At 36.8% G+C, this 24209-nt stretch overlaps 1 protein-coding gene across 7 annotated transcripts in view; it reads left to right on the top strand.

Annotated features, from left to right (window-relative positions):
• adgrl4 (adhesion G protein-coupled receptor L4) overlaps positions 1 to 22921 on the top strand; it is a 28477-nt gene extending 5556 nt beyond the window's left edge. For 6 of the 7 annotated variants that reach the window (XM_073915699.1, XM_073915696.1, XM_073915697.1 and 3 more), the window contains 14 exons: positions 1485 to 1634; positions 1738 to 1884; positions 2048 to 2118; positions 9229 to 9396; positions 9846 to 10029; positions 12006 to 12122; positions 12208 to 12407; positions 12509 to 12685; positions 16759 to 16962; positions 17075 to 17295; positions 20174 to 20240; positions 20517 to 20608; positions 22334 to 22502; positions 22602 to 22909. In XM_073915699.1, coding sequence (XP_073771800.1) covers positions 1857 to 1884; positions 2048 to 2118; positions 9229 to 9396; positions 9846 to 10029; positions 12006 to 12122; positions 12208 to 12407; positions 12509 to 12685; positions 16759 to 16962; positions 17075 to 17295; positions 20174 to 20240; positions 20517 to 20608; positions 22334 to 22502; positions 22602 to 22664 — 1761 coding nt within the window. In that variant the 5' untranslated portion in view covers positions 1485 to 1634; positions 1738 to 1856 and the 3' untranslated portion in view covers positions 22665 to 22909. 7 annotated transcript variants of the gene reach the window in all.
• Positions 22922 to 24209: the final 1288 nt, after the last annotated feature.

Genomic DNA, 24209 nt, shown 5'->3' with positions numbered 1-24209 from the left:
AACTGTTAAACGGAGCATCTACTGCGTGAGAATGAGAGATAATGGAACTACTTTCACATTCGCTCTTGGATAGGGAAACCTTTACGCACAGACATCAATTAGTCTATAAATAAATACTTTTGTTTGTTAAGCGCAAAGATTTGTTTAAAAACTATTTCTAAATTCAGTTATAATTTCCAGCAAATGAATAAATGAATAATAATAACAATGTCTTCAAAAACCTGAGTTATATCCTAAAACGCATGCTGTGCCCCTTATGGTCTAAAACCTGACAGGTGGGCAAATCTAAGCTTGTTTTTAATAAAACAAATATAAATATGGATATAATAAATAATACTGCTAATAATAATAACATTATACAAAAGCAAATTGTTATGAATGAACTGAAAAAGCCTCCCGATATGAAGAAGACATAAAAGCAGTGATTTTTCATATTTATATAGGCTAGAAAATAATATGTTTTGTAATATTTTAATCCTTTAAATTTTCATCCTATATCTATTCTTATTATATCCTATGTATATCCTTAATATTTAAATTTTTTCATATGTAAAGATATTTGCCTATTGCTCTCTTGTGCGTATTAAGCAATGCGTAAGCTAGGCACAACTCTGCGTCGGAGTTTAGACCGAGTTAGTTTTGGTCTAATGAAAAATCTATTATAGTTTCTCAAAATAGCAACGCGCCAGCAGTCCGCCACAGAACGCCTTCCTTTTTAGACCAGAACGCCTATGGGCGCACAAATGAGCGCTAATGCATTTGCTATTTAAACAGCGTAGCGCAACGCCTCAAAACGACTCTTGCGCCAAGCTGAAACTACCAAAAGACTTCTGCGCCACGCCTTGCGCCACACTGCGCCGGGTGTATGATAGGGCCCCTAGTATATCTTTTGTTATTAACTACATAATGAGAAAGAAGCCTTTAATGGGGTAGAAAATGTACATATTTGCTCACCTGGGTTTGAAGGAAACTACACGGGTGCTCCTGTCAGACCTCCACTTGTTTTTCCTCCATTACTTGGGTCCAAATAAACGGAAAATGAGCGATTTTAACTTCACCCTTAACCTCCCGCTGGCCTGCAGGTACACACACACACTAGTGAATGCTGCTCTTTCATTGTCTGTAGGCGATCATCAATGTTATTTTCAGTCAAAACTCATTTCACACGGCATGATTAGAATCGCCGACAGCTCCAGATATTTAGCATGCCAAATATCTCACAAGCATCAGCAACTCATCTGCGAATCTCTCAGATCGCGTCTTTGATAGTTCATACTGGGTGATTGTCACTCACGTGCACAAGCACCGATTTGCCTGTGATTTCAGGCATTTGTCTGCGATTTCTCAAAACCTGTCAGCGAGTCAAAATCGGGGCTAAAATCATGCAGTCTGAACTCGGCATAACTCTTTATATAACTCTATGTATAAATCATTTAAGATACTGTTGCTTGTTTTTTTTTTGTTTTTTTTTTGCCCCCTCACAGATGACAATGAATGTGAGAATGTAACTGGAATATGTGGCCCACATGCCAACTGCACCAACTCTGCTGGCAGTTACTACTGTAACTGTTTATCTGGATTCATTTCAAATGGAACAAAGCATTTTCAAACTAATGATGGGACCTCCTGCAGTGGTATGCATGGCTACTCAGTACACATATAACGAATAAATGCCAAGAAGATTTCATAACTGATTCTATATAGTGAAGTTGAACTAAGCTATTTGTTGAATTGCAGATATAAATGAGTGTGAGGAGGACAGAAAATGTGGACCCAATTCGAAATGCCACAACAATGTTGGCTCATTCATCTGCTCATGTTTGAGAGGTTATACATCGCCAGCAGGGCCCTGGTTCATGCCCAACCATGGGACAGACTGCATAGGTAAGAACAGTAAATAGAAAATGCTCTGAAGAGGTAACTAAAGTTATACAATGCTATCTGAAATTTATATCAATTCATTTTCTTCCATGTGTTTTTGTACATTTTGACTTATTCCATAAATGTGCAGTATATGTATTTATCTGTTTCTTTGTCTGTGTGCCAGAAAACTCAAAGATACACTGCCATCAGGACCACAAATGTACTAAAGAGACAGTTAACAGCACACTGGAAAGAGTAAGTTACATTATTTACTTGAAATGTTAACTTAATCCCATATTATAACATATTAACTTCTGACTAAATACGGTTTGGCTTAGTACATTATGACCTCTCAAAGAGGTGTGAACATATATATAAAACATGCTTATTTTTTCTTGTATATTATTCCTGTATATTGTCCTGTACATTTTTAACATCCCGTGAGTAGCAGTGCGATATGGTGGAATATCGGCGGTGGTGGGAGGCGTGTGTTGGCTCAAGGCTGCGGGCGGAGTGCCTTAGTGTCTCCCTACCAGTGATGATCTACAGCCATATCGCACTGTTACTTATGTGATATTGCGTTTATACAACAGTTCAACAGCATAATCGTGTATATAAAACAAAAATCAAACACAGTGGTCTCAAAAACCCTTTTGTATGAGGAACTACTTTCTTCCGCCGTGCATAGACATCTGCAGCTGATGGTCAGAACAGCAGAAACAGTTGCTACTTCACAAACGTCTCCTTAGAACTAGTATTTGATTGATTCTCTTGCATAATGTCTAAAATGATGACAAATAGGTGATTTTGCACACATTTTAAGATTATACGCCTAAACGGCATAAAATGCCATACAGAGATTTCCCAGTATTTCTCTGTTGCAATGGGGAGATCACAATAATTAACCCTAAAAGAGAGAACAAAGCAAACAATACAAGATTGCTATGGTATAAATACAGCACTACAAAATACAAAAGTGAGAGATCGAGTTAGACTTACCTGTTCTGCAATGATTTGTTCAGCTGTAGATTGAAACGTACACAGAAAACATAAAATTTTTCTACCTTAAGGACTTATTATGCGGCCTCTGTCCCCATCTTGGATCGTCAAACATCTTTGCTCTGCTCAGTGTGGCAAGCTGGCCACCAACGCGCTGAATCTTTGCAGTTATAAATATTTAAATTAGGCACTATCCTTATAAATAAACCACATCGTTATATATATATTTATAGTTGAAGTCAGAATTATTAGCCTCCTTTAAATTTTTTTCTTTTTCAAATATTTCCCAAATTATGTTTAACAGACCAAGGAAATTTTCACAGATATATTTCAAGACATTTCTATACAGCTTAAAGTGAATTAAAAGGCTTAGCTAAGTTAATTAGGAAAACTAGGCAGGTTAGGGTAATTAGGCAAGTTACTGTATAATGATGGTTTGTTCTGTAGACTATCGAAAAAAAAATTTGTTTAAAGGGGCTAATAATTTTGACCAGAAAATGGTATTAAACATTTTTTAACTGCTTTTATTTTAGCAGAAATAAAACAAATCGTACTCCCTCCAGAAGAAAAAATATTATCAGACATACTGTGAAAATTTCATTGCTCTGTTAAACATAATTTGGGAAATATTTTAAAAAAGCAAAAAAAAAATTAAAAGGGGGTTAATAATTCTGACTTATCGGGTTCTATAAAGAACTTTTCAATAAAGACACAATCGTAAGCAATACACAAATTATTCTCAATATAATGAACTTATTTTAATTATCAGAACACTTAATTGAATTGACACTTAAGTCTTTCTGATTCTGACTCTTGACTGATTCTGATTTTAATAATGTGCACATTTTGTAAAGCTGCTTTGGAATGCTAATTATACTGAAAAGCGCTGTACAAATAAACTTTTAACTTAATTAAGAGTTCCTAAAATAATTTGGCGGAATAATAATAATAATAACCAACATGGCAGTAGGCACAGTAGGTAGTGCTGTCGCCTGACAGCAAGAAGGTTGCTGGGTTGCTGGTTCGAACCTCGGCTCAGTTGGCGTTTCTGTGTGGAGTTTGCATGTTCTCCCTGCGTTCGCGTGGGTTTCCTCCGGGTGCTCCGGTTTCCCCCACAGTTCAAAGACATGCGGTACAGGTGAATTGGTTAGGCTAAATTGTCTGTAGTGTATGAGTGTGTGTGTGAATGTGTGTGTGGATGTTTCCCAGAGATGGGTTGCTGCTGGAAGGGCATTCGCTGCGTAAAAACTTGGTAGCGGTTCATTCCGCTGTGGCGACCCCAGATTAATAAAGGGACTAAGCCGACAAGAAAATGAATGAATGATTGAATAACCAACATTTATTCTAATTGTTGTATTTGTGTGTGTGTTTTGACACACATGCACATACAATATTAATATTACTATATTATGATATTTAAATATTATTTTATATTATTTAAATGACAGTATCACTATCTTATTGAGCCTCATTAGCTGTTATAAGTAACAAGTGATTGGTCCTTTTTAGGCTAAAAAGATAGCAGACTTTGAATTAATAAGGCAATTACACATTTGCTTATTCTAAATGATTTCTAATACTAATACTAAAACTGTTAAGAAAAACAGTTCAATTTGTTGACAGTTAAAATAATACAAAGAATGTATAAGAAGGACTATCATAATAAGGTGTAAGAGTTTGATCATCGTGCGTATAACAGTAATGATATGGAAAATGTGTTATTAAGTTACCCTTTTTTTTAACACTGCCTGGCTGCAAGACAAAACATTGTTCATGTTTTAAAGGTCTTATGTGTGGAATAGGTCAGCTGCTTGTGCTTGCACACTCTGTAATAACTGGATATCTTGTGACTAAAATTAAGTCACGTCTCTCCTAGATGTTTTTCCTCTCACCTTGCTGAGAACAGCTCTAACTCAGGAAACAGCTGCTCTGAAGGTTTTTCCATGACTTTTGTCATATAACAATCAAGATGAACAGAGTGTTTTAGGAAGTATCATCAATATTTCAGGAATGGTGTGAGAGGGTACAGGAACAATCACATATATATATTTATATATATTGGGTACAAAAAGTATTCAGATCCCCATAAAATTTTCACTCTGTGAAATTATTGCAGCCATTTGCTAAAATCATTTACTGTAAGTTCATTTTTATCCATAATAATGTACACACGGCACCTCATATTAACAGAAGAACATAGAATTGTTGACATTTTTGCAGATTATTAAAAAAAGACATGGTCCTCAGCATTCAGACTTTTCGCTCAGTATTTGGTAGAAGCACCCTTTTGATTTAACACAGCTGTGAGTCTTTTTGGGAAAGATGCAACAAAATGTTCATTACTGGATTTGGGGATCCTCTGCCATTCTTTCTTGCAGATCCTCTCCAGTTCTTTCAGGTTGAGTGGTCAACGTTGGTGGACAGCCATTTTTAGGTCTCTCCAGAGATGCTCAATTGGGTTTAAGTCAGGGCTCTGGCTGGGCCATTCAAAAACAGTTACAAAATGTTTGTGAAGCCACTCCTTCATTATTTTAGCTGTGTGCTTAGGGTCATTGTCTTGTTAAAAGGTAAACCTTCTGCCCAGTCTCAGGTCCTGAGCACTCTAAAGAAGGTTTTCATCCATGTATCCCTGTACGGGGCGAGGCAGTGGCGCAGTAGGTAGTGCTGTCGCCTCACAGCAAGAAGGTCGTTGGTTCGAACCTCGGCTCAGTTAGCGTTTCTGTGTGGAGTTTGCATGTTCTCCCTGCCTTTGCGTGGGTTTCCTCCGGGTGCTCCGATTTCCCCCACAGTCTAAAGACATGTGGTACAGGTGAATTGGGTAGGCTAAATTGTCCGTAGTGTATGAGTGTGTGTGTGTGTGTGAATGTGTGTGGATGTTTCCCAGAGATGGGTTGTGGCTGGAAGCTGCATAAAAACTTGCTGGATAAGTTGGCGGTTCATTCCGCTGTGGCGACCCCGGATTAATAAAGGGACTAAGTCGACAAGAAAATGAATGAATGAATGTATTGCTGTACTTGGCTGCATTCATCATTCCCTTGATTGTAACCAGTCGTCTGGTCCCTGCAGCTGAAGAACACCTCCACAGCATGATGCTGCCACCACTATGCTTCACTGTAGGGCTGTATTTGACAGGTGATGGGCAGTACCTGGCTTTCTCCACACCTACTGCTTAGAATTAAGGCCAAAAAGATCTATCTTGGTCTCATCAGACCAAAGAATCTTATTTCTCACCATTTTAGCAAACTCCATTGGCTTTCGTGTGTCTTGCACTGAAGAGACGCTTCTGTCGGGCAATTCTATCATAAAGCCCTGACTGGTGTAGGTCTGCAGTGATGGTTGACTTTCTACAACTTTCTCCCATCTCCCTACTGCATCTCTGGAGCTCAGCCACAGTGACCTTTGGGTTCTTCTTTACAGTGACCTTTGGGTTCTTCTTTACTTCTCTAACCAAGGCTCTTCTCCCCTGATAGCTCAGTTTGGCCGAATGGCCAGCTCTAGAATGGGTTCTGGTCATCCCAAACATCTTCCATTTAAGGATTATGGAGGCCACTGTGCTCTTAGAAATCTTAATTTCAGCAGGAATGTTTTTATAACCTTGCCGGTATTCTGTCTTTGAGCTCTTCAGGCAGTTCCTTTGACCCCATGATTCTCATTTGCTCTAACAAGCATTGTGAGCTGTAAGGTCTTATTTAGAGAGGTGTGTGGCTTTCCTAATCAAGTCCAATCCATATAATCAGAAGAAATGGACACCAAATATATGAAATATGAGTATCACAGCAAAGGCTCTGAATATTAGGACCATGTGACATTTCAGTTTTATTTTTTATAAATCGGCAAAAATGTCAACAATTCTGTCTTTTTCTGTCTATATGGCACAATGTGTGTACATTATTGAGGAAAAAAATGAACAAATGATTTTAGCAAATGGTTGCAGTATAACATAAATTCATTCTTTTTTTTCGGCTTAGTACCTTTATTAATCTGGGGTCGCCACAGCAGAATGAACCGCCAACTTATCCAGAATATGTTTTACACAGCGGATACCCTTTCAGCTGCAACCCATCACTGGGAAACACCAATACACCCTCAATCACACACTAAAGAGCATGTCTTTGGACTTGTGGGGAAAACCGGAGCACCCGGAGCAAACCCACACAAACACAGGGAGAAACTCCACATAGAAATGTCAACTGACCCAGCCGACGCTCGAACCAGCAACCTACTTGCTATGAGGCGACAGCACTACCCACTGCGCCACCGCTCTGCCCCATAAAATGTATATAAGATATATAAAGCAATATATATTTAAAGAATGAAGAATTTAAGGGGGTCTGAATACTTTCCATACCCACTGTACATAACTTTATTTGATTAGTTTAGCATTTAATTATAAATTTTTTTAGGTAATTTATTTTATGCATCATGGCCTCCTTGCATGCATTTCCTTAATATGAAGCACAGTTGAAAGATGTGCTTATACGAATGATGTGTTTGGACTGTGTGGGAAACCAGAGCACACACAAACACAGGGAGAACATGCAAACTCCACACAGAAATTAAAACTGGCCCAGCCGGGGCTCGAACCAACAACCTTCTTCATGTGAGGTGACAGTGCTAACCACTGAGCCACTTTGTCACCTGCATTCTAACATAAGAGTCACAATTTTCTAGGTGGCTAAGAGCCAGGTGGAAAGTGGAGGAAGTTGCATTGTCCATAGTTCACTTTGCACGATATGCAAACTGAAGCAAACCAAGTGTGTTGGGGAGGCTGGTCTTGATATTGTGCATGACTAACCTCTCAAAGATCTCAATATGATTGGAGTTAGTGGTATGGGACAGTAGTAATTTAGACAGGACACAGATGATGTAAGTGCGTAGTGTTTTAATGGTCTACATAAGTAATAGTAGAAGTTTGTGCTATGTGTAAGACAACTGCTCTGTATACAGACTGAATCCAAGATTATGTGAACCTCGAAAATTATATTATGCAAATTATTTTTGACTGAAAAAAGAAAGAACATCTTGGGTGACTGCATTATCAGGAAAGTTTAGATCTGGAAATGAATAACCCTTTAACGCCACAAACAGCTAAGAATATTGTATGTTATACTGCCGACATTTTAAAAACCCAGACCTGACGTAAACTTTCACAGATCTTCCCCAGTTATTCACATCCCAACTTTGGAAAAGTAAATTCCGGGTGAGATATACATGATTTGGGCGATGCAGTGGTGCAGTAGGTAGTGCTGTCGCCTCACAGCAAAAAGGTCGCTGGCTCGAACCTCAGCTCAGTTGGCGTTTCTGTGTAGAGTTTGCATGTTCTCCCTGCATTCATGTGGGTTTCCTCCGGTTGCTCCGGTTTTCCCCACAGTCGAAAGACATGCAGTACAGGTGAATTGCGTAGGCTAAATTGTCCGTAGTGTATGAGTGTGTGTGTGTGTGTGTGTGTTTGTGGATGTTTTCCAGAGATGGGTTGCGGCTGGAAGGGCATCCACTGCGTAAAAACGTGCTGGATATGTTGGCGTTTCATTCCACTGTGGCGACCCTGGATTAATAAAGGGACTAAGCCGAAAACAAAATTAATAAATATAGATGATTTGCATGAGGTTGCGGGAGTTTGAGGGGGGAAAGGTTGTGGTGGTTGCTGTGCGACATATTTGAAGAGCGGGTTTGTGCGCAACTTATCTGAAAATCGGATTGCGTGAGACGTATCTAAAGAGGGGGTGGTGGTGAGGAGGTTCTTTGCGTGACGTATTTAAGGACCGGGGAGACGTGCGATATTCAGGAGATTATCATTCATATGCAGACATCTGGGAATCTCTATGCAGGGCGACTTGGGATGTCTGGAACTGTTTGTGTTTGTGATGTAATCTTGTATGTATTTAATAGTTTACGCACAGGTTCAATTTGTAAAGGGTGGGCCTTCATTTGGAAAGAGGCGGGAGTAGCAGCTTATTTGCAACTAAAGACACATACATAAAATCAGTACATTTTTGCTTCAACTTTTACAAACAAATGCAGATACAGTGATCTAATAAGTAATAAGTAAGATATAATATCCTAAATATAATATGTAATAATAATAATAATCTGTCACATGTTTTGAGCGTAAACTTTACAGACACACTAGGGACGTCTGAGACTTGTATTAAAACATTTAAAATGGGTCATAAGCAACTCCATTTGCTAACCTTTTAGGTGATATATGCTAATAATTAATGTGTTTCCTGATAAAGGCCTTTAAAATAAGCATGATAAAAATGTCTGTTTTGTCTCTGTATGTAAACTTGCACAGTAAATGCTGGTACTTGTATCATATACCTTCTTTGGGTGAGTATTAAAGCTATTTTTCTCTCCTGGCTTTAGATGACCAATCTGTCCATTTCAGAGCGTCTGAAAGAGATAAGATATCAAACATCAGCTGCACTCTCTCCTGTTCTTCTCATATCATACATTGAGGCCATGGTCAGCAGTAAATTAAATTTTGGAGATGTGTCTAAAGATTCAAAGGAACACGTCAATGAAACCATCACGGTAATACATGTCATTCCATAATTAAAACATAAAGAAACATTTTTATTATTTACTTATTAAAGCTTAAACCTTTTACCCCAACATTTTAAAGTAGAAGACATAACCATCACAACAAAATATAAGACCTATATTCACTGAGTAATGGAAAAATGTTAATTTTCAAAATAGGGTGTATTGATTTATGCTGAGTACTTTATTTATTTATTTATTTATTTATTTAAAAAAATGAAAACTCACAATGTACTGTAGGTTATAACTGTATTTTCTTGACCATGAAATAAATTTTTAAATATATTTGTATACAAAGATTTAAATATAAGCATGTAGTTTTATTATTAATGCTATTACTTACATTATTGACACTTAGTCTGTATTTTTATTTTGCCGTTTGTTTTTTTGTTTTTTATTTTAACTGAAAATGAATGCTTGTTTTATGATTTGTCTTGTAGAATTTGGTTTTTAGTGTAAATAACTTAGTCGAGAAGGATGAAAAGGTGGAATGGAAGAAGATCAATGAAGATTTGAGGAAGTATTATGTCACCAAACTCCTTCACACAGCAGAGAAGGAAACACTGGCCCTGTCTGCTGGATACACACATGCTACTCAGATGCAGGTGCATGCCGGTGATGTAGGTGAGATTTTTGGGAGCCTGAAATATAAAACTCCACATTTCATTAACTCAAGTTGTAAATTATATATACACATTTTGCAAGCTTGAGAAAACAAGGAGGCAATCATTTTAATAGCACTTACTTACACTTGTGAAATATAGGAAGACACTGATCCATGAACTGTGTACTGTAAAGTTCCTATCAAGCTCTGACAAAGTCCCATACATCAATAGTCTTTTCTGATCCTTCATTTAAACAAACGGCCAACGAATCGCCTGTTGTAAGTGTGTAGATTGTTAAATCACTCGTCAGAAAAATTACAGGAACACAGCACAAGGCTGGGGCTATAATGCTGAGGTATTTTTGCAAAAATAAACTTCAACCACTGACTCTTCACAGCCTCATCTTTGGTTAGGGAAAACAGCACTAACTTTCCCTTACACTTCAGAGCGCAGCGTCTTCGCGACATGATTCAAATGGCATCTGCTAGTGTTTGTCTTTCTTTTGTTTTGTTTTTCTACAGTGTTTGTGGACAGGGTCGGGGGTTTAAATTTTCCTTTGTCTGTGCGCACAACAAATGGGTGGGGCTTGAGTTGCGTATCGACGTCACGACTAAAAATTTGTTACCCCAATGATTCATTTAAACCACTCTGAGTCGACTCTTTTATAGGAAAATCAATAGTTGTAAACACAGCGCACTTTCAGATTTAAGCCTTAGCTGGATATGGAAGGTCATTTTCATGGAAGGTCATTTTCAAAAACCCATTATATGGGCTCTTTAATTGTGTTATCGTTAATATTTAAATTTGTTTGATGATATTAAACAAAAGTGTGACCAACATAAAAAAAATAAGAAATCAGAAAGGGGGACTAACACTTTTTTACACCACTGTGTACTGTAGATCCATGTCTTTTTGTGGCCATACAGACCAATTATAAACCTGACATAAATTACTACTCTATGACACATAAAAAATGTAAAAAAAAATAAAACCCCAGTGAAATAAATAATCACAATAAATTACCTCTAAATAAATATTGAGAGTAATAAAAAAAAACTTTTTAAATAATAGAAATAAAAGTAAATAAATAAGATTACATTAAAATACATGTAAATACATGTGATATTCAATAAACTAAACGTACACTACTTTCATTTTTATTATGTATTGTCTTTGTTTACATAAAGCACCCCTGCTGAAAAATCCAGTTTAAACCAGCCTAGGCTGGTTGGCTGGTTGGCTGGTTGTAGCTGGTCGACCAGGCTGGTTTTAGAGGGGTTTTGGCCATTTCCGGCCTGGTTTTAGCTGGTCAAGCTGGAAAATGACCAGCTAAATCTAGCTAAAACCAGCTTGACCAGCCTGGTTTAAGCTGGATATAGCTGGTTTTGGCTGGGCTCCCAGCCTGGCTAGGCCTAAGGGCAAATGGCCAAAACCTCTCTAAAACCAGCCTGGTCTACCAGCTAAAACCAGCCAACCAGCCTAGGCTGGTTTAAGCTGTTTTTTTCACTAGGGACTACTTTGATTCATTTGTATCATTTCCCAGAATTCACTGCACAATGAATCATATATTTGGGCGAAGCAGTGGCGCAGTAGGTAGTGCTGTTGCCTCACAGCAAGAAGGTCGCTGGTTCGAGCCTCGGCTCAGTTGGCGTTTCTGTGTGGAGTTTGCATGTTCTCCCTGCGTTCGCGTGGGTTTCCTCCGGGTACTCCGGTTTCCCCCACAGTCCAAAGACATGCAGTACAGGTGAATTGGGTAGACTAAATTGTCCGTAGTGTATGTGTGTGTGTGAATGTTGCAGCTGGAAGGGCATCCGCTGCGTAAAAAAACTTGTTGGATAAGTTAGCGATTCATTCCGCTGTGGCGACCCCGGATTAATAAAGGGACTAAGCCGACAAGAAAATGAATGAATGAATGAATATTCAATGATTTATCCATACCGCATTAGATAATTTTGTAACCTGATTTTGCTAATCGTTGTGTTGAATGCTTTCCAGAAATGAAATTATACACATTTGAACCCCGCCAAGCACAGAAGCATCCACTGTCAGCCAACATCCAAGGAAACTCCATTTCACTAAGCACCAAGAAAGCAAGACATGCAAACAACAATGGTTCGTAAAAGCATTTCTCTAACTAAACTCAAAGCAAATACACTAAATGATTCAAATCTTTATCGTTCTGTTGTTTTAATCTTAGGCAGTACATCCGTTGTATTCCTCATCTATCACAGCATCGGGGATCTTTTAAAGCCTGCCGATGACCCTGGAGTGGCCGATTACTCTCGCTATGCAGCAGCGGGTGAAATCACAGTTAATTCACCTGTAATAGCAGCAGCCATCAGTAACCAGAAGACGCTTCCACTGAACGATGTGACCTTCACTCTCAAACACACACAGGTGCAGTTTGACTGGTTGATCACTCACCAATTCATTTAAAATAGTTGTGATTGTCAAATGTCCTTTTTTAACAAGAGGTTCCCTTTTTATTTTTCATAAAGGAGATAGATCCAGCCCGTGATGAGACTAAGTGTGCATTCTGGGAATATTCACCAAGCATGATGGGACACTGGAGTTTAGATGGCTGTATACGCACTCGTGTGAACACCACACACACTTCATGTTCTTGTAATCACCTGACACACTTCGCTATTCTCATGTCCTCCGCTCGCGCTAATGTAAGTCTGGTCTACTGCTGCTCCCTACTGGTCTCCAAGCACAGTACACTCACAGAAATAAATGTACAAAAGCTGTCACCGGGACTGTAGCATTTCAAAAGTTGTCACAGGGGAGACAGAGACTACCTTTTGTTATGTTCAGGATTAAAACAAAGACTAAATTAAACTGCTGTAAGAAAGCATCAGATAAATACTTTTTTAAGAAAATTTTTGCATAAATCTGTTAATTAACCTCAGTCCTGATTAATAAATGCTGTCACTGCTTTGGTTAAAAAAAAAAAAAAATCACACAAAATGACATTTTTAAAGTAAAAGTAATTGTGGACTGGATTTTTTTTTCCTTTTATCAAAGTCTTGTCCATGTCTCTTTGTGGCCATACATACCAATTATGAATCTGACATAAATTAAAACTCTGACACATAAAAAAAAATTAAAACCCCAATAAAAATAAAATAATCATAAATAATTACCTCGAAATAAACAAAGAGGGTAATAGAACAACTTTTAAAATAATACATATACAAATTTTATCAAAAAATAAATGTAAATTTACATGTGATATTCAATAAACTAAATGTACATTACTTTAATCTTTATTATTATTTATAGTTTTTATTTAACATAATACAGTACCATTATTTATAATTTTTTATAATTTTACTGCATAATGACTCACATATTTAATTGCTTATCCGTAACTCCTAGCATTAGCAAATTTTAGACTAAATTAAACTGCTGTAAGAAAGCATCAGATAAATTCTTTTTAAAGAAAATTTTTGCATAAATCTGTTAATCAACCTCAGTCCTGATTAATAAATGCTGTCACTGCTTTGGTAAAAAAATAATAAAAAAATCACACAAAATGACATTTTTAATGTAAAAGTAATTGTGGACTGGATTTTTTTTCCTTTTATCAAAGTCTTGTCCATGTCTCTTTGTGGCCAAACATACCAATTATGAATCTGACATAAATTAAAACTCTGACAGATAAAAAAAAAATAAAACCCCAATAAAAATAAAATAATCATAATTAATTACCTCGAAATAAACAAAGAGGGTAATAGAACAACTTTTAAAATAATACATATACAAACTTTATTTAAAAAATAAATGGAAATTTACATGTGATATTCAATAAACTAAATGTACATTACTTTAATCTTTATTATTATTTATAGTTTTTATTTAACAAAATACAGTACCATTGTTAATTAATTTTTATAATTTTACTGCATAATGACATCAGACACCACGTTTGATGGTGCATAAATACAGAATCTTTGTTTTATTTACTCCGTAGTTCTGAGAGCGAGATGCATATTTTGATTTTCTCAGACACATCAAGATACATGCGTAAAGGTCACTCTCACACTTTTGGACACACATACTGTACACACACTTCAATTTGCTGTTATAATACATATAGAATAAAGAAACTAAGCTTTTTTTTTGCACAGGCCTATCTAAAGGGTTAATGGTGCCAACTTATGACCAGGCCCGGATTGGCTAATCAGAAGGACCAGGAGAATCCTTGGTGGGCCGGTCCGTTTTTTGGCGGCGAGGGCCGGTGTCCCTAGCTGCTTGCACTCTCAGCAGTCGCACTTTTTTTAATTTAATTATTTATTTGACCATAGCCTCACTCTTTTTATTCATTTTTGTCCCGCAGCTCCGCTCTTTTTATTTATTTTCTCGCAGCCCCGTGAGCAAAATGCATGATGATGTAACTATGATTCGACCCCAAACAGTGGGACCTTGGTGATTGTAAGAATTTGAATAATTTATATTAATGAACATTACACTGAGATGATTCACTACATTAATAAATCTGACATAAAGATCAGAAATCTAAAAAGGGGAGAAAAAGATTAAGCCATCAATAGAAGGTAATACTGTGGTTAAAAGAGACTTGCGGGTAACAGTGCAATACTTATTTTATATTCCAAACACACCAGCATAACAGCGCCATTATGGTCCATTGGTCAGCACGTTGTGTTATGAGGTTCGAACCTAACCTGAGTAATTATTATTATTATTATTTTTTTAGTGTTAAGACATAATACTGTTTGGGTTACTTATATAGGTGTACATATTTAATTTTTGTGATCACCGTTACAAAGGACTGGATATCTAAATAGAATTTTGCACATAATATAATATTCAGATATTGCAGGAAAGGACATTGTGATGTTTTAAAGAATAGTGTTGGAGATTTAGCCACCCTTTAATGTTCTCATATTTATGAAAAATATTTGAAGTTCTAAAGCAGTTGTTTCCTTGAAAAAGACGTGATAGCGTCATTAGAAACTGAATTGGAAATTACGTTATTTTAATACAGTCAGTCGTGAACTGAGGTGGGCTGTTCTAAGGCTTGAAACTCCAGGGCTAAAAAGGAGTCCCACTCCGGCCCTACTTATGACCGCCAGTAAAAATGACAAATTTTAACTGAGGGAAAGGCAAAACTGCACGATTATATGGTGTTATAGTTTTGTAATCAAAAAATGTGGTTATAATGAGAGTCAATAGGCAAATACAACCACCAACAGTAAATTAAAGAGAAAAACAGTGCATCAAACATGTTCAAGACTTTGATAAAAGGTAAAAAAAAATCTAGTCCACAATTACTTTTAATATTGAAAATACGCCATTATATGTGTGTTTTTCACCAAATCAGTGACATCATTTATGAATTTGGCAATTAAAGAGTTAAAATCCAGTATTTACTAAACAATTTAGTAGTTTTGGTCAGGACTGTGGTTGATTAACAGAAAAAATATTAATCTGGTGCATTTTTACAGCAGTTTAATTTACTGGACGTTTTCATCCTGGACATAACAAAAGGGAAGTAAATTTGCCTACAGTGTTTTGTTCAATATTTTTTTTATTCAAAGCATTTTCACCAAATATGTGTAAAATAAGATTTGTTACCAAAAATCATTCTGCTAGCTGAAACACAGAAAAAGTTATGGCCAAATTAAGGCACAAAATCACAAAATTATTGGATAAAAACATCCCAACAGCACATCAGGGTTAACCTTGTGGTTGTTCTACCAAGATCTCTCAAATTTTGATTCACTATAGCCACATTTGTCTACTATGAATGTAATACACTTAAACTTGTTCTACAAATTCCAGGATTATGTCAGTTAAGGGCAAATACAAAGAGTTCTGGCGTTACAACCTAATAGTTTGCACTGCAATATTGTCACCTTGGAATTATAAGGTTCTATCTGCGTTCTGAATGATTTATAAATATTGAGCTTCAAAGTTTCTGCATTTCATAGCAAACAGTATGTGTGTAACATTTGTTTTTTAAATAAAAGGTTTTAAAATGTAAACAACTTATAAAAAAACATGCCATAATGTAAATAAGTTGTCAGTTAATAAGAATATATCAATAACTAAATTTTTACAAAAATGTCAGATAGAGCCTTATAATTCTAAAGTGACTATATATATATATATATATATATATATATATATATATATATATATATATATATATATATATATATATATATATATATATATTTATATATATATATATATATATATATATATATATATATATAATATATATATATATAATATATATATATATATATATATATATATATATATATATATATTTACTAACTATTTTTGTTTAAGTAATATAAAATAAGTATGTATATGTAAACAGTGACTATATATTAAAATCTAAACTAGATTAAAACCCCACAGAACAACTTAAAGGGATAGTTCACCCTATAATGTAATTTTGCTCACTATTTACTCATTTTTTTATTTGCTTTTTCTACTATGGAAGTCAATGATTACAGGTTTTCGGCTTTCTTCAAAATATCATGTTTTGTGTAGTATCTGCTTTTATGATCAACAGAAGAAAGAAACTTAACTCCTAACTTAACACTTCTAAGCAATTGAAATGTAAGTTTTGGGTGAACTATACCTTTAACAATACTGTGTAAGCAGCCACCCTGTCACATTTGCATCAATATGTCGAAGTAATGCAGAATTTGGCTCAAACTATTTATTTATTTATAAATTATTATTTTATTTTTTATTTTTTTTGTAGCTGCTTGCACACTATAATGTTCTGACGAGGATAACACAGCTGGGAATGGTGATCTCTCTCATCTGCCTGTCCATGTGTATTTTCACCTTCTGGTTCTTCCGAGACATCCAGAACACCAGAACCACGATCCACAAGAACCTGTGCTGCAGCCTCTTCATGGCCCAGTTCATCTTTCTCATTGGGATTAACAAAAGTGCACACAAGGTACTCTCACTATTTATTAAAATGCAGATGAAAACCCGAAGTTTAGTGCCTGTATTTATTAACATGCTTTGCAATATTATGTTCAGTGATATTTGCTCCTTGTGTGTTTCAGTGGTTCTGTTCTCTGATCGCTGGCCTGCTGCACTACTTCTTCTTGGCTGCATTTGCTTGGATGTGCATAGAAGGAATCCATTTATATCTCATTGTTGTTGGCGTCATCTATAACAAAGGTTTCCTGCACCGGAACTTCTACGCATTTGGTTATGGGAGCCCTGCTGTGGTTGTCGCAATATCTGCAACTCTTGGATATAAATATTATGGGACCAGTTCTGTGTAAGTTATGAGTATTTTAACTGAGTGGTATTTGCTAAAGAAAGAATCTCAATTAATATGAGCTCTATTTTAGTGGGATATTAAAATGATTGGCTTGTAGTATGTAATGTAGTATTTTATGAATTATAAACACACGTTTGTATCCTTTACTGCAAGTTGTGATTAATATACATATCCCTACAGTATAGCTATGGTTACCCAGACAGAGTTTAAATTAAACCACAAGGAGGCCTTAATCTAGAAAAATGTCTTTCTGAAATACTTGAACTATGAAGTCCTGAACTAAAATAAACTGCAAATGAGAAGTATCTGGATTGATGTTGCCTATAAAACGTGGGCAAGGTACACATTTTTCTGTCTAGAGTGTCCAAATTGATACCTTAAAGGCAGTGGTCTTCAACTACCGGGCCGCGGACCGGTGCCGGTTCGTGAATCAATTGGTATCGGACCGCACAAGAAATCATTAATTATTTCTATTTTATTTATTATTTGAGTCTGAACTATGTCTTATTTTTAAAAAATCTTTTATTTTGAAAAATTACTGTATTCTCTCACATCTCAGTCTTATGAGCGCCCAAATTTAACCTACAAGCAGCAAAATGAGTAAGAAACAGACGTCTTGGAAAGTTTCTTTGCTAAGGGAAAAAGGCTCAGTCGAGGACCTGCAAACTGCCTTGGAATAGATACCCAACCCATTTGTCAACAACTCTGGTGAATCCACCATGTCTGTGCAAAAAAGATCAACTGCTGGCGATCACTAATGACAGCAGCCTTTTTGGGGCCGTTCGCATACCGCGTCATTTCTAGAGTTTGTGCAAGTTCGTTATTTCCAATAGAGGAGTGCGGCTTGCATGTGCAAACGGCATGATGTTCCAGACACACACAGTTAAATGAATGCCAGGAGCGCAATGCGAGTCACGTGACAAAAACTGACCGATCAATTTCAGCTTGTATAGACTATACTGTACACATTTTGGTTGACTAATTATCTCAGACAAACACAGAACACCCAAATACTGCAGTGCTTTGTAATTTCCTCCATAAACAAAACTTGTATCAGAGTTCCAGCAATGTTTTGTTAGCTTGTGATCCTCTGAGAAAATGGTTGATAGTCGCATAGCAACCTACAAACCACCCTGCCAGTCCACGATAAAATTGTCAAGGGTTGATCAGTCTGCGGTGATAAAAAAAGTTGGGGACCACTGCCTTAAAGCTAAACTATACATATTATTTAGTACCTATTTTAAAATATTACAACAACACAGGCTCAATGGGAATATGTGTCCCTCACTCGAAACCAAGGGGTAAGAAAAATTTCCCAGAATACACTAGCTCCACCTGCACCCAGAAGTAAGGAGATCAACTAATTAGAATTTTTGTCATTCATTCATTCATTTTCTTGTCGGCTTAGTCCCTTTATTAATCCGGGGTCGCCACAGTGGAATGAAGAACCCGGAAGAAACCCACGCGAAGGCAGGGAGAACATGCAAACTCCACACAGAAACGCCAACTGAGCCGAGGTTCGAACCAGAGACCCGGCGACCTTCTTGCTGTGAGGCGACAGCACTACCTACTGCGCCACTGCCTTGCCAATTTTTGTCATTTTTACGAATTTTTACAACAAACAAACACATGTTTTAATATATTCATAACTGGTTCATGTTTTACCATCATGCTTTAAAAAAAAAAACGCTAAAATAAAAACCGCAAAGTTTTGTGATCTATAATCCCTAATAATAACTTCTGTACAGCAGTCCCACAACATTCTGACACTCGATGACACTGGAATACCCTGTCAGAAAAGTCTAGTGGCTGTCAGTGGGCTTTTTACAGTGTCTGCTATAATGTTAATGCTGTTTTTGGTGTGTTTACATAGATGAATATGGCCACTGTGTTAAATGCATTTTAAGAATTATGGCCACATTAGATCGCGATGATAACATAATATACGCCTTCATACGCTTTTCCTGAAGATAAAAATTAAGCTAAAAATAGCACAACTGGAATAACTACAGCAGTTACGATCGTCTGATCTCATATTAAGCAAGAGATGGCGATGACATATGATGACGTGTGCAGGTGCTGCTGTGCTGTCCCAATTCTTAGGGGTATTTTGAAGCTCTTCTCCTTAACCCTTGGTTGTAAGGGGGAAGGGGTAGGGGTACAAAAATAGAATTGGGATTGGGCCTAAGGCTCTGATGTCCCTAGAGCAGGGGTGGGCAAACTCAGTCCTGGAGGGTCGGTGTCTTGCAGAGTTTAGCTCCAACTCTAATCAAACACACCTTTTTATAGATTTTTAGTGCTCTTGAAGACACTGATTAGCATGTTCAGGTGTGTTTGATTAGTGTTGGAGCTAAACTATGCAGGACACCGACCCTCCAGGACCAAGTTTGCCCACCCCTGCCCTAGAGTGTGTATTTGAAGTTCCCGCTCAAAATACCCCACAAATAATGTTTTACAACTCTTCGAAACTGCCCCTTTTTGGCTTTGTTCACAATTGTACCATTTTGGTAACTGTCACTTTAAATTCAAGTGAGATTCTGCTCTTTTCAAAAGAGGGCAGGGCTAAAATGTCCATGTGTCAGCATAGTGGCAGATTTAAAAACAAGACTAACATTCAATGGTAATGAGGGAGATATTGTCATCATGGGACTATCCCCCTCTGATGACGTACAAAGGGGAAATGTCAATCAAAGTGTTTCTGCGGACTGTTTTTATAAAGTGTTATTATAAAAAAAAATTACCTCACAAATTTTTTAAACCGCTTTTAAAAGTGATTTGCATAATAGGTCCCCTTTAATAAATCTGGAGCCATGTGGGAAAATATTATTTAACCATTGTGCCAATTATTATTTTGTTTTATTAATCTTTTATTAAGGTGTTGGCTAAGCACTGAAAATAACTTCATCTGGAGTTTCATAGGCCCAGCCATTCTGATCATCCTGGTGAGCATCTGCTCTTATTACAGTCATTGTAACATTCAACAACAACCCTGATCATATAACACACAAACACTCAAGGCTGATGTACTGCATACCCAGCAGAAAATCTATTTACACTAACTCAACACTTATCGTTAGCACCATGTCATTTTTAATGCAACAGAATGAATAAATACACACACATGAATAAAATATGGCTTGTTGTTTAATTAATTACATTAATGAAATACTGTACTTTCTTGTTGGACAACTATTACATCAAAAGTGATTTTCTCACAGGTTAATCTGCTGGCATTTGCTGTGATCATCTATAAGGTTTATCGTCACACTGCAGTAAAGAAACCTGAAATCAGTCACTATGAAAATATCAGGTAAGAAACATATTCATCATGTTCATATAAAACCTCTCACATATCATCCTCTTTAATGTACTGACTCTGTGTTCACTATGGATGGGCACAACAATACTTCAGTATCAATACAGTTAAAATAAATTTATTACAGTATTATACAGTTGAAGTCAAAATTATTATTATTTTTTTCCCTAATTTCTGTTATTTTTAACAGAAAGGAGATTTTGTTCAATACATTTCTAATTATAATAGTTTTAATAACTGATTGATTTTATCTCTGCCATGATGACAGTAAATTTTTTACTAGATATTTTTCAAGATACTAGTATTAAGCTTAAAGTTACATTTAAAGGCTTAACTAGGTTAATTAGGGTAATTAGGCAAATCATTGTATAACAATTTGTTCTGTAGACAATAGAAAGAAAGCAAAAAAAACAGATTTTGCTTAAGGGACTAATAATTTTGACCTTAAAATAGTTTTTTAAAAATGTAACATTTTAAACTTTTTAAAATTAAAAACTGTTTTCATTCTAGTCTAAATAAAACAACTAACACTTTCTCCAGAAGAAAAATATTATAGGACATACTTTGAAAAATTACTTGCTCTGTTAAACCAAAGACTATAGAATACACAAGACTTGTCTCTCATACAGTTTTGAATGGGGACAAGTGTAACAGTCAATAGGGCAAATGAAGCCCCGCCTAGTAGTACAGGAGCCAATCATCGATTGATGTGATCTGATGGAGAAGCTCAGTCCAGAAGTTTGCTTTTACGACAGTGTGGTGATTAACAATCACACTGGAATCTCAGCGAATACTTGCTTTACAGAAATAAGAAATAGATCCACATAAAGCTTGAAATCTCTACTTTTAAATGAACCAACTTAGGGTTGGACGATGTCGACCAATGGACGATGGCATCGCAATCATGTGAAAAGGGTGGGGGGGTGTTTGATAGAATGCACGCTACGTGTCTGAAGAGCGAGAAAGGATCCGGGAGTGAGAAGGGTGCTCGACTTATTTGAGGACCGGGAGGGAGACGCGCGATTTCGGTTCCCATCGTGAACTCGTTTGCTTTTATTTTTTGAATTCTGTTTTTCATCTTACCTGATTTCTGGAACCGCTCTTCCCCGGACTCGATCCCAGTCGTCGCCATGGCCGGTTTCTCCTCCTCCTCCTCCTCCTCCAGGCCTCCACTCCGCCCACGTAACACTGCGAGCTAAGTGGACAAACTGGTTGCGGCGAGAACGCCGTCAGCCGGTGAGCGCGAAGAGGAGGAGTGGTGTCACACCGCCCCATAGCATTCGCTCGAAAAAAACAAAATGCGGCCATACGTACCTCCGGCCACGTAAATCGCAGTCTCCAGAAACGTCCGCAGGGCTAAGTTTCCAGAATGAGCTTGGGTTGTTAACAACTATATTGAGACGCGGATTTGCCAAAACAAAAACTGCAAAAAAAATTTTGCTCCTATGACGTATTCAGTGCTCTCCAGAAATGTATATAAAGGTACGTTTTCAGAATGAGCCTTGGTTTGATTTATAACATGGTCCTAAACTCCATTGTGTATCTCCACAAATTTTCCTGTTCTAAGTAAAATGTTGCTTTCTTTTCCGGTCAAAAACTATAAATAACCCAGAAATATTACAAACAACTTTATATTATTTTTTTTTTGTTATACTTTTTGTAATATTATTATTTTATACAGTTCTAATTTCTTTAATTTATTAAATAATTCTTTATCAGGTCTTGTGCAAGAGGAGCCATTGCTCTCCTGTTTGTTCTTGGAGTAACCTGGGCATTTGGTGTGATGTACATCTTATATGAGACCACCCTGACTGCGTATCTCTTCACCTTCGCCAATGTGTTCCAAGGGATGTTCATTTTCATATTCCTTTGCGTTCTGTCCAGAAGGGTAAGGTTCATATTCCTGTGCAAGTTTCACATTTAATTTATTTCGCATTCAGTATTGCCATTTTCCACCTATAATTGCAAATGTTTTCATCTTTATCAGATTCAAGAGGAGTACTACAGATTATTCAAGAACATGCCATGTTGTTTTGAGTGTCTGCGATGAACAGGTGAACTACAACGCAATGCTTTCAGATCAAGGCATTAAAAAAAAACGTACTTGGCATGAATGTTACAATATATTTATTTTTGAAAGAAATGTATTAAAAAACTAAGTGATACTGCATGCTATGAGTTTCATAACCTGCTGGAGTCGGTAGCTTCAAGACAATAACAATATTTTCTATCTGATTACTGGTTAAAAGGATTGTATATATACTGTATTGCATTCTAATAAAATCATTGTCTACATTTGAAGTATTAATTTTGACGTGACGAAGTAAACAAAACTGAAACTATTTTCTTCAGTGCTGTATATAGTTAAATTACTGTAAATGGGTTTTCTTAAGGAATTGTACTTTACTAAATGGTTTAAAACAAGCTTTTAAAGCTGTATCTCTACTTTTACTGCACTATTTGCCTTTAACCTGCAGTTACTACTTTATAGGTTTTTTCTTGTGAACTTTGATCAAAGTCAGCTTTTTTTTTTCTTGTCAACTAAGTCGAATAATGATTCCCGTGATTCCCATCCAATCAAAAATGTGCATAAAAAAACCCATCAGACGGACCAACCACAAGACACAGTCCATGTATAAATGCAGCGAACATGTACAGTGTGTAAGCAATAAAATTCTTCAGGAAAAAGTTAAATCTTTACATGCAACAACAAGGAGACTGGTCTAGAATGCCTTCTGTGTGATGACTGAATTCATGAAATGGTTAACAATGCACTACAGAATGTTACGTTTTCAAACACATGTAATCAAATTGTATGCATTATATCAGTGCTGCACAAGCTTGGTTTGCGGAGCCACCTGCTGAACACTGTAAGTCAGGATTCAAAGTAGGGTTGGGCCAATAGACGATGCCATCGCCAATGGCCAATAGACAAAGCGATGCTGAGCCGGAATTGCTGATCCTCCGCTCGTGATAAATACACACTTAGGCCTCATTTGCACTAATACGTCTCAGTGTTAAAATGGCATTTTAGAACAAAAATGATCCACATCCTCACCGTGTTTTACCTAGCATTTCTGCATCCCTCTATCCACTGAAAACGCACATCACGTGACCACAGACACAGCCACACACTTTCATGCGCTCCTCTGATCTCAAGAGAGCAGTGCACGTCAGGCAGTTTCTTAAGGATGTACCGCTGGGTCGCGTCTCCCTACAGTTGTTAAATGTGATGTTGAGACATCCCAAGTCTACCGGAAGTTCCCGGACTCTCTATGCATTTGCGGGACTCATAAAAAACGAGTGATAATCTCCCAGAAATCACGCATCTCCCTTCCAGTTCTCAAATAAGTCGCGCACCCTTCACACGTCGCCCAACTCTTTTCACATCACGATGTTTCACATTAGACATCGTACAATGCCAAATTGGTCAACATCGCCCAACCCTAGTTCAAAGTGTTTAAATATTGTCACAGCTAGATTTTTAGCTCTTAGGCTACACAGATTTCAACTTGCGTCCCGTCAGCTTATTATAGGTGCATATATCACTGTAATACGTTCTCACAGCAAATTATTCTGGCTCTGGTACAAACTA

This window comes from Danio rerio, chromosome 11 (genome assembly GCF_049306965.1).
Source record: "Danio rerio strain Tuebingen ecotype United States chromosome 11, GRCz12tu, whole genome shotgun sequence".
In the NCBI taxonomy this organism is placed as follows: domain Eukaryota; kingdom Metazoa; phylum Chordata; class Actinopteri; order Cypriniformes; family Danionidae; genus Danio; species Danio rerio.
Note: the sequence above shows the minus strand (reverse complement) of the source record. Positions and strands in the feature narration are given on the sequence as shown.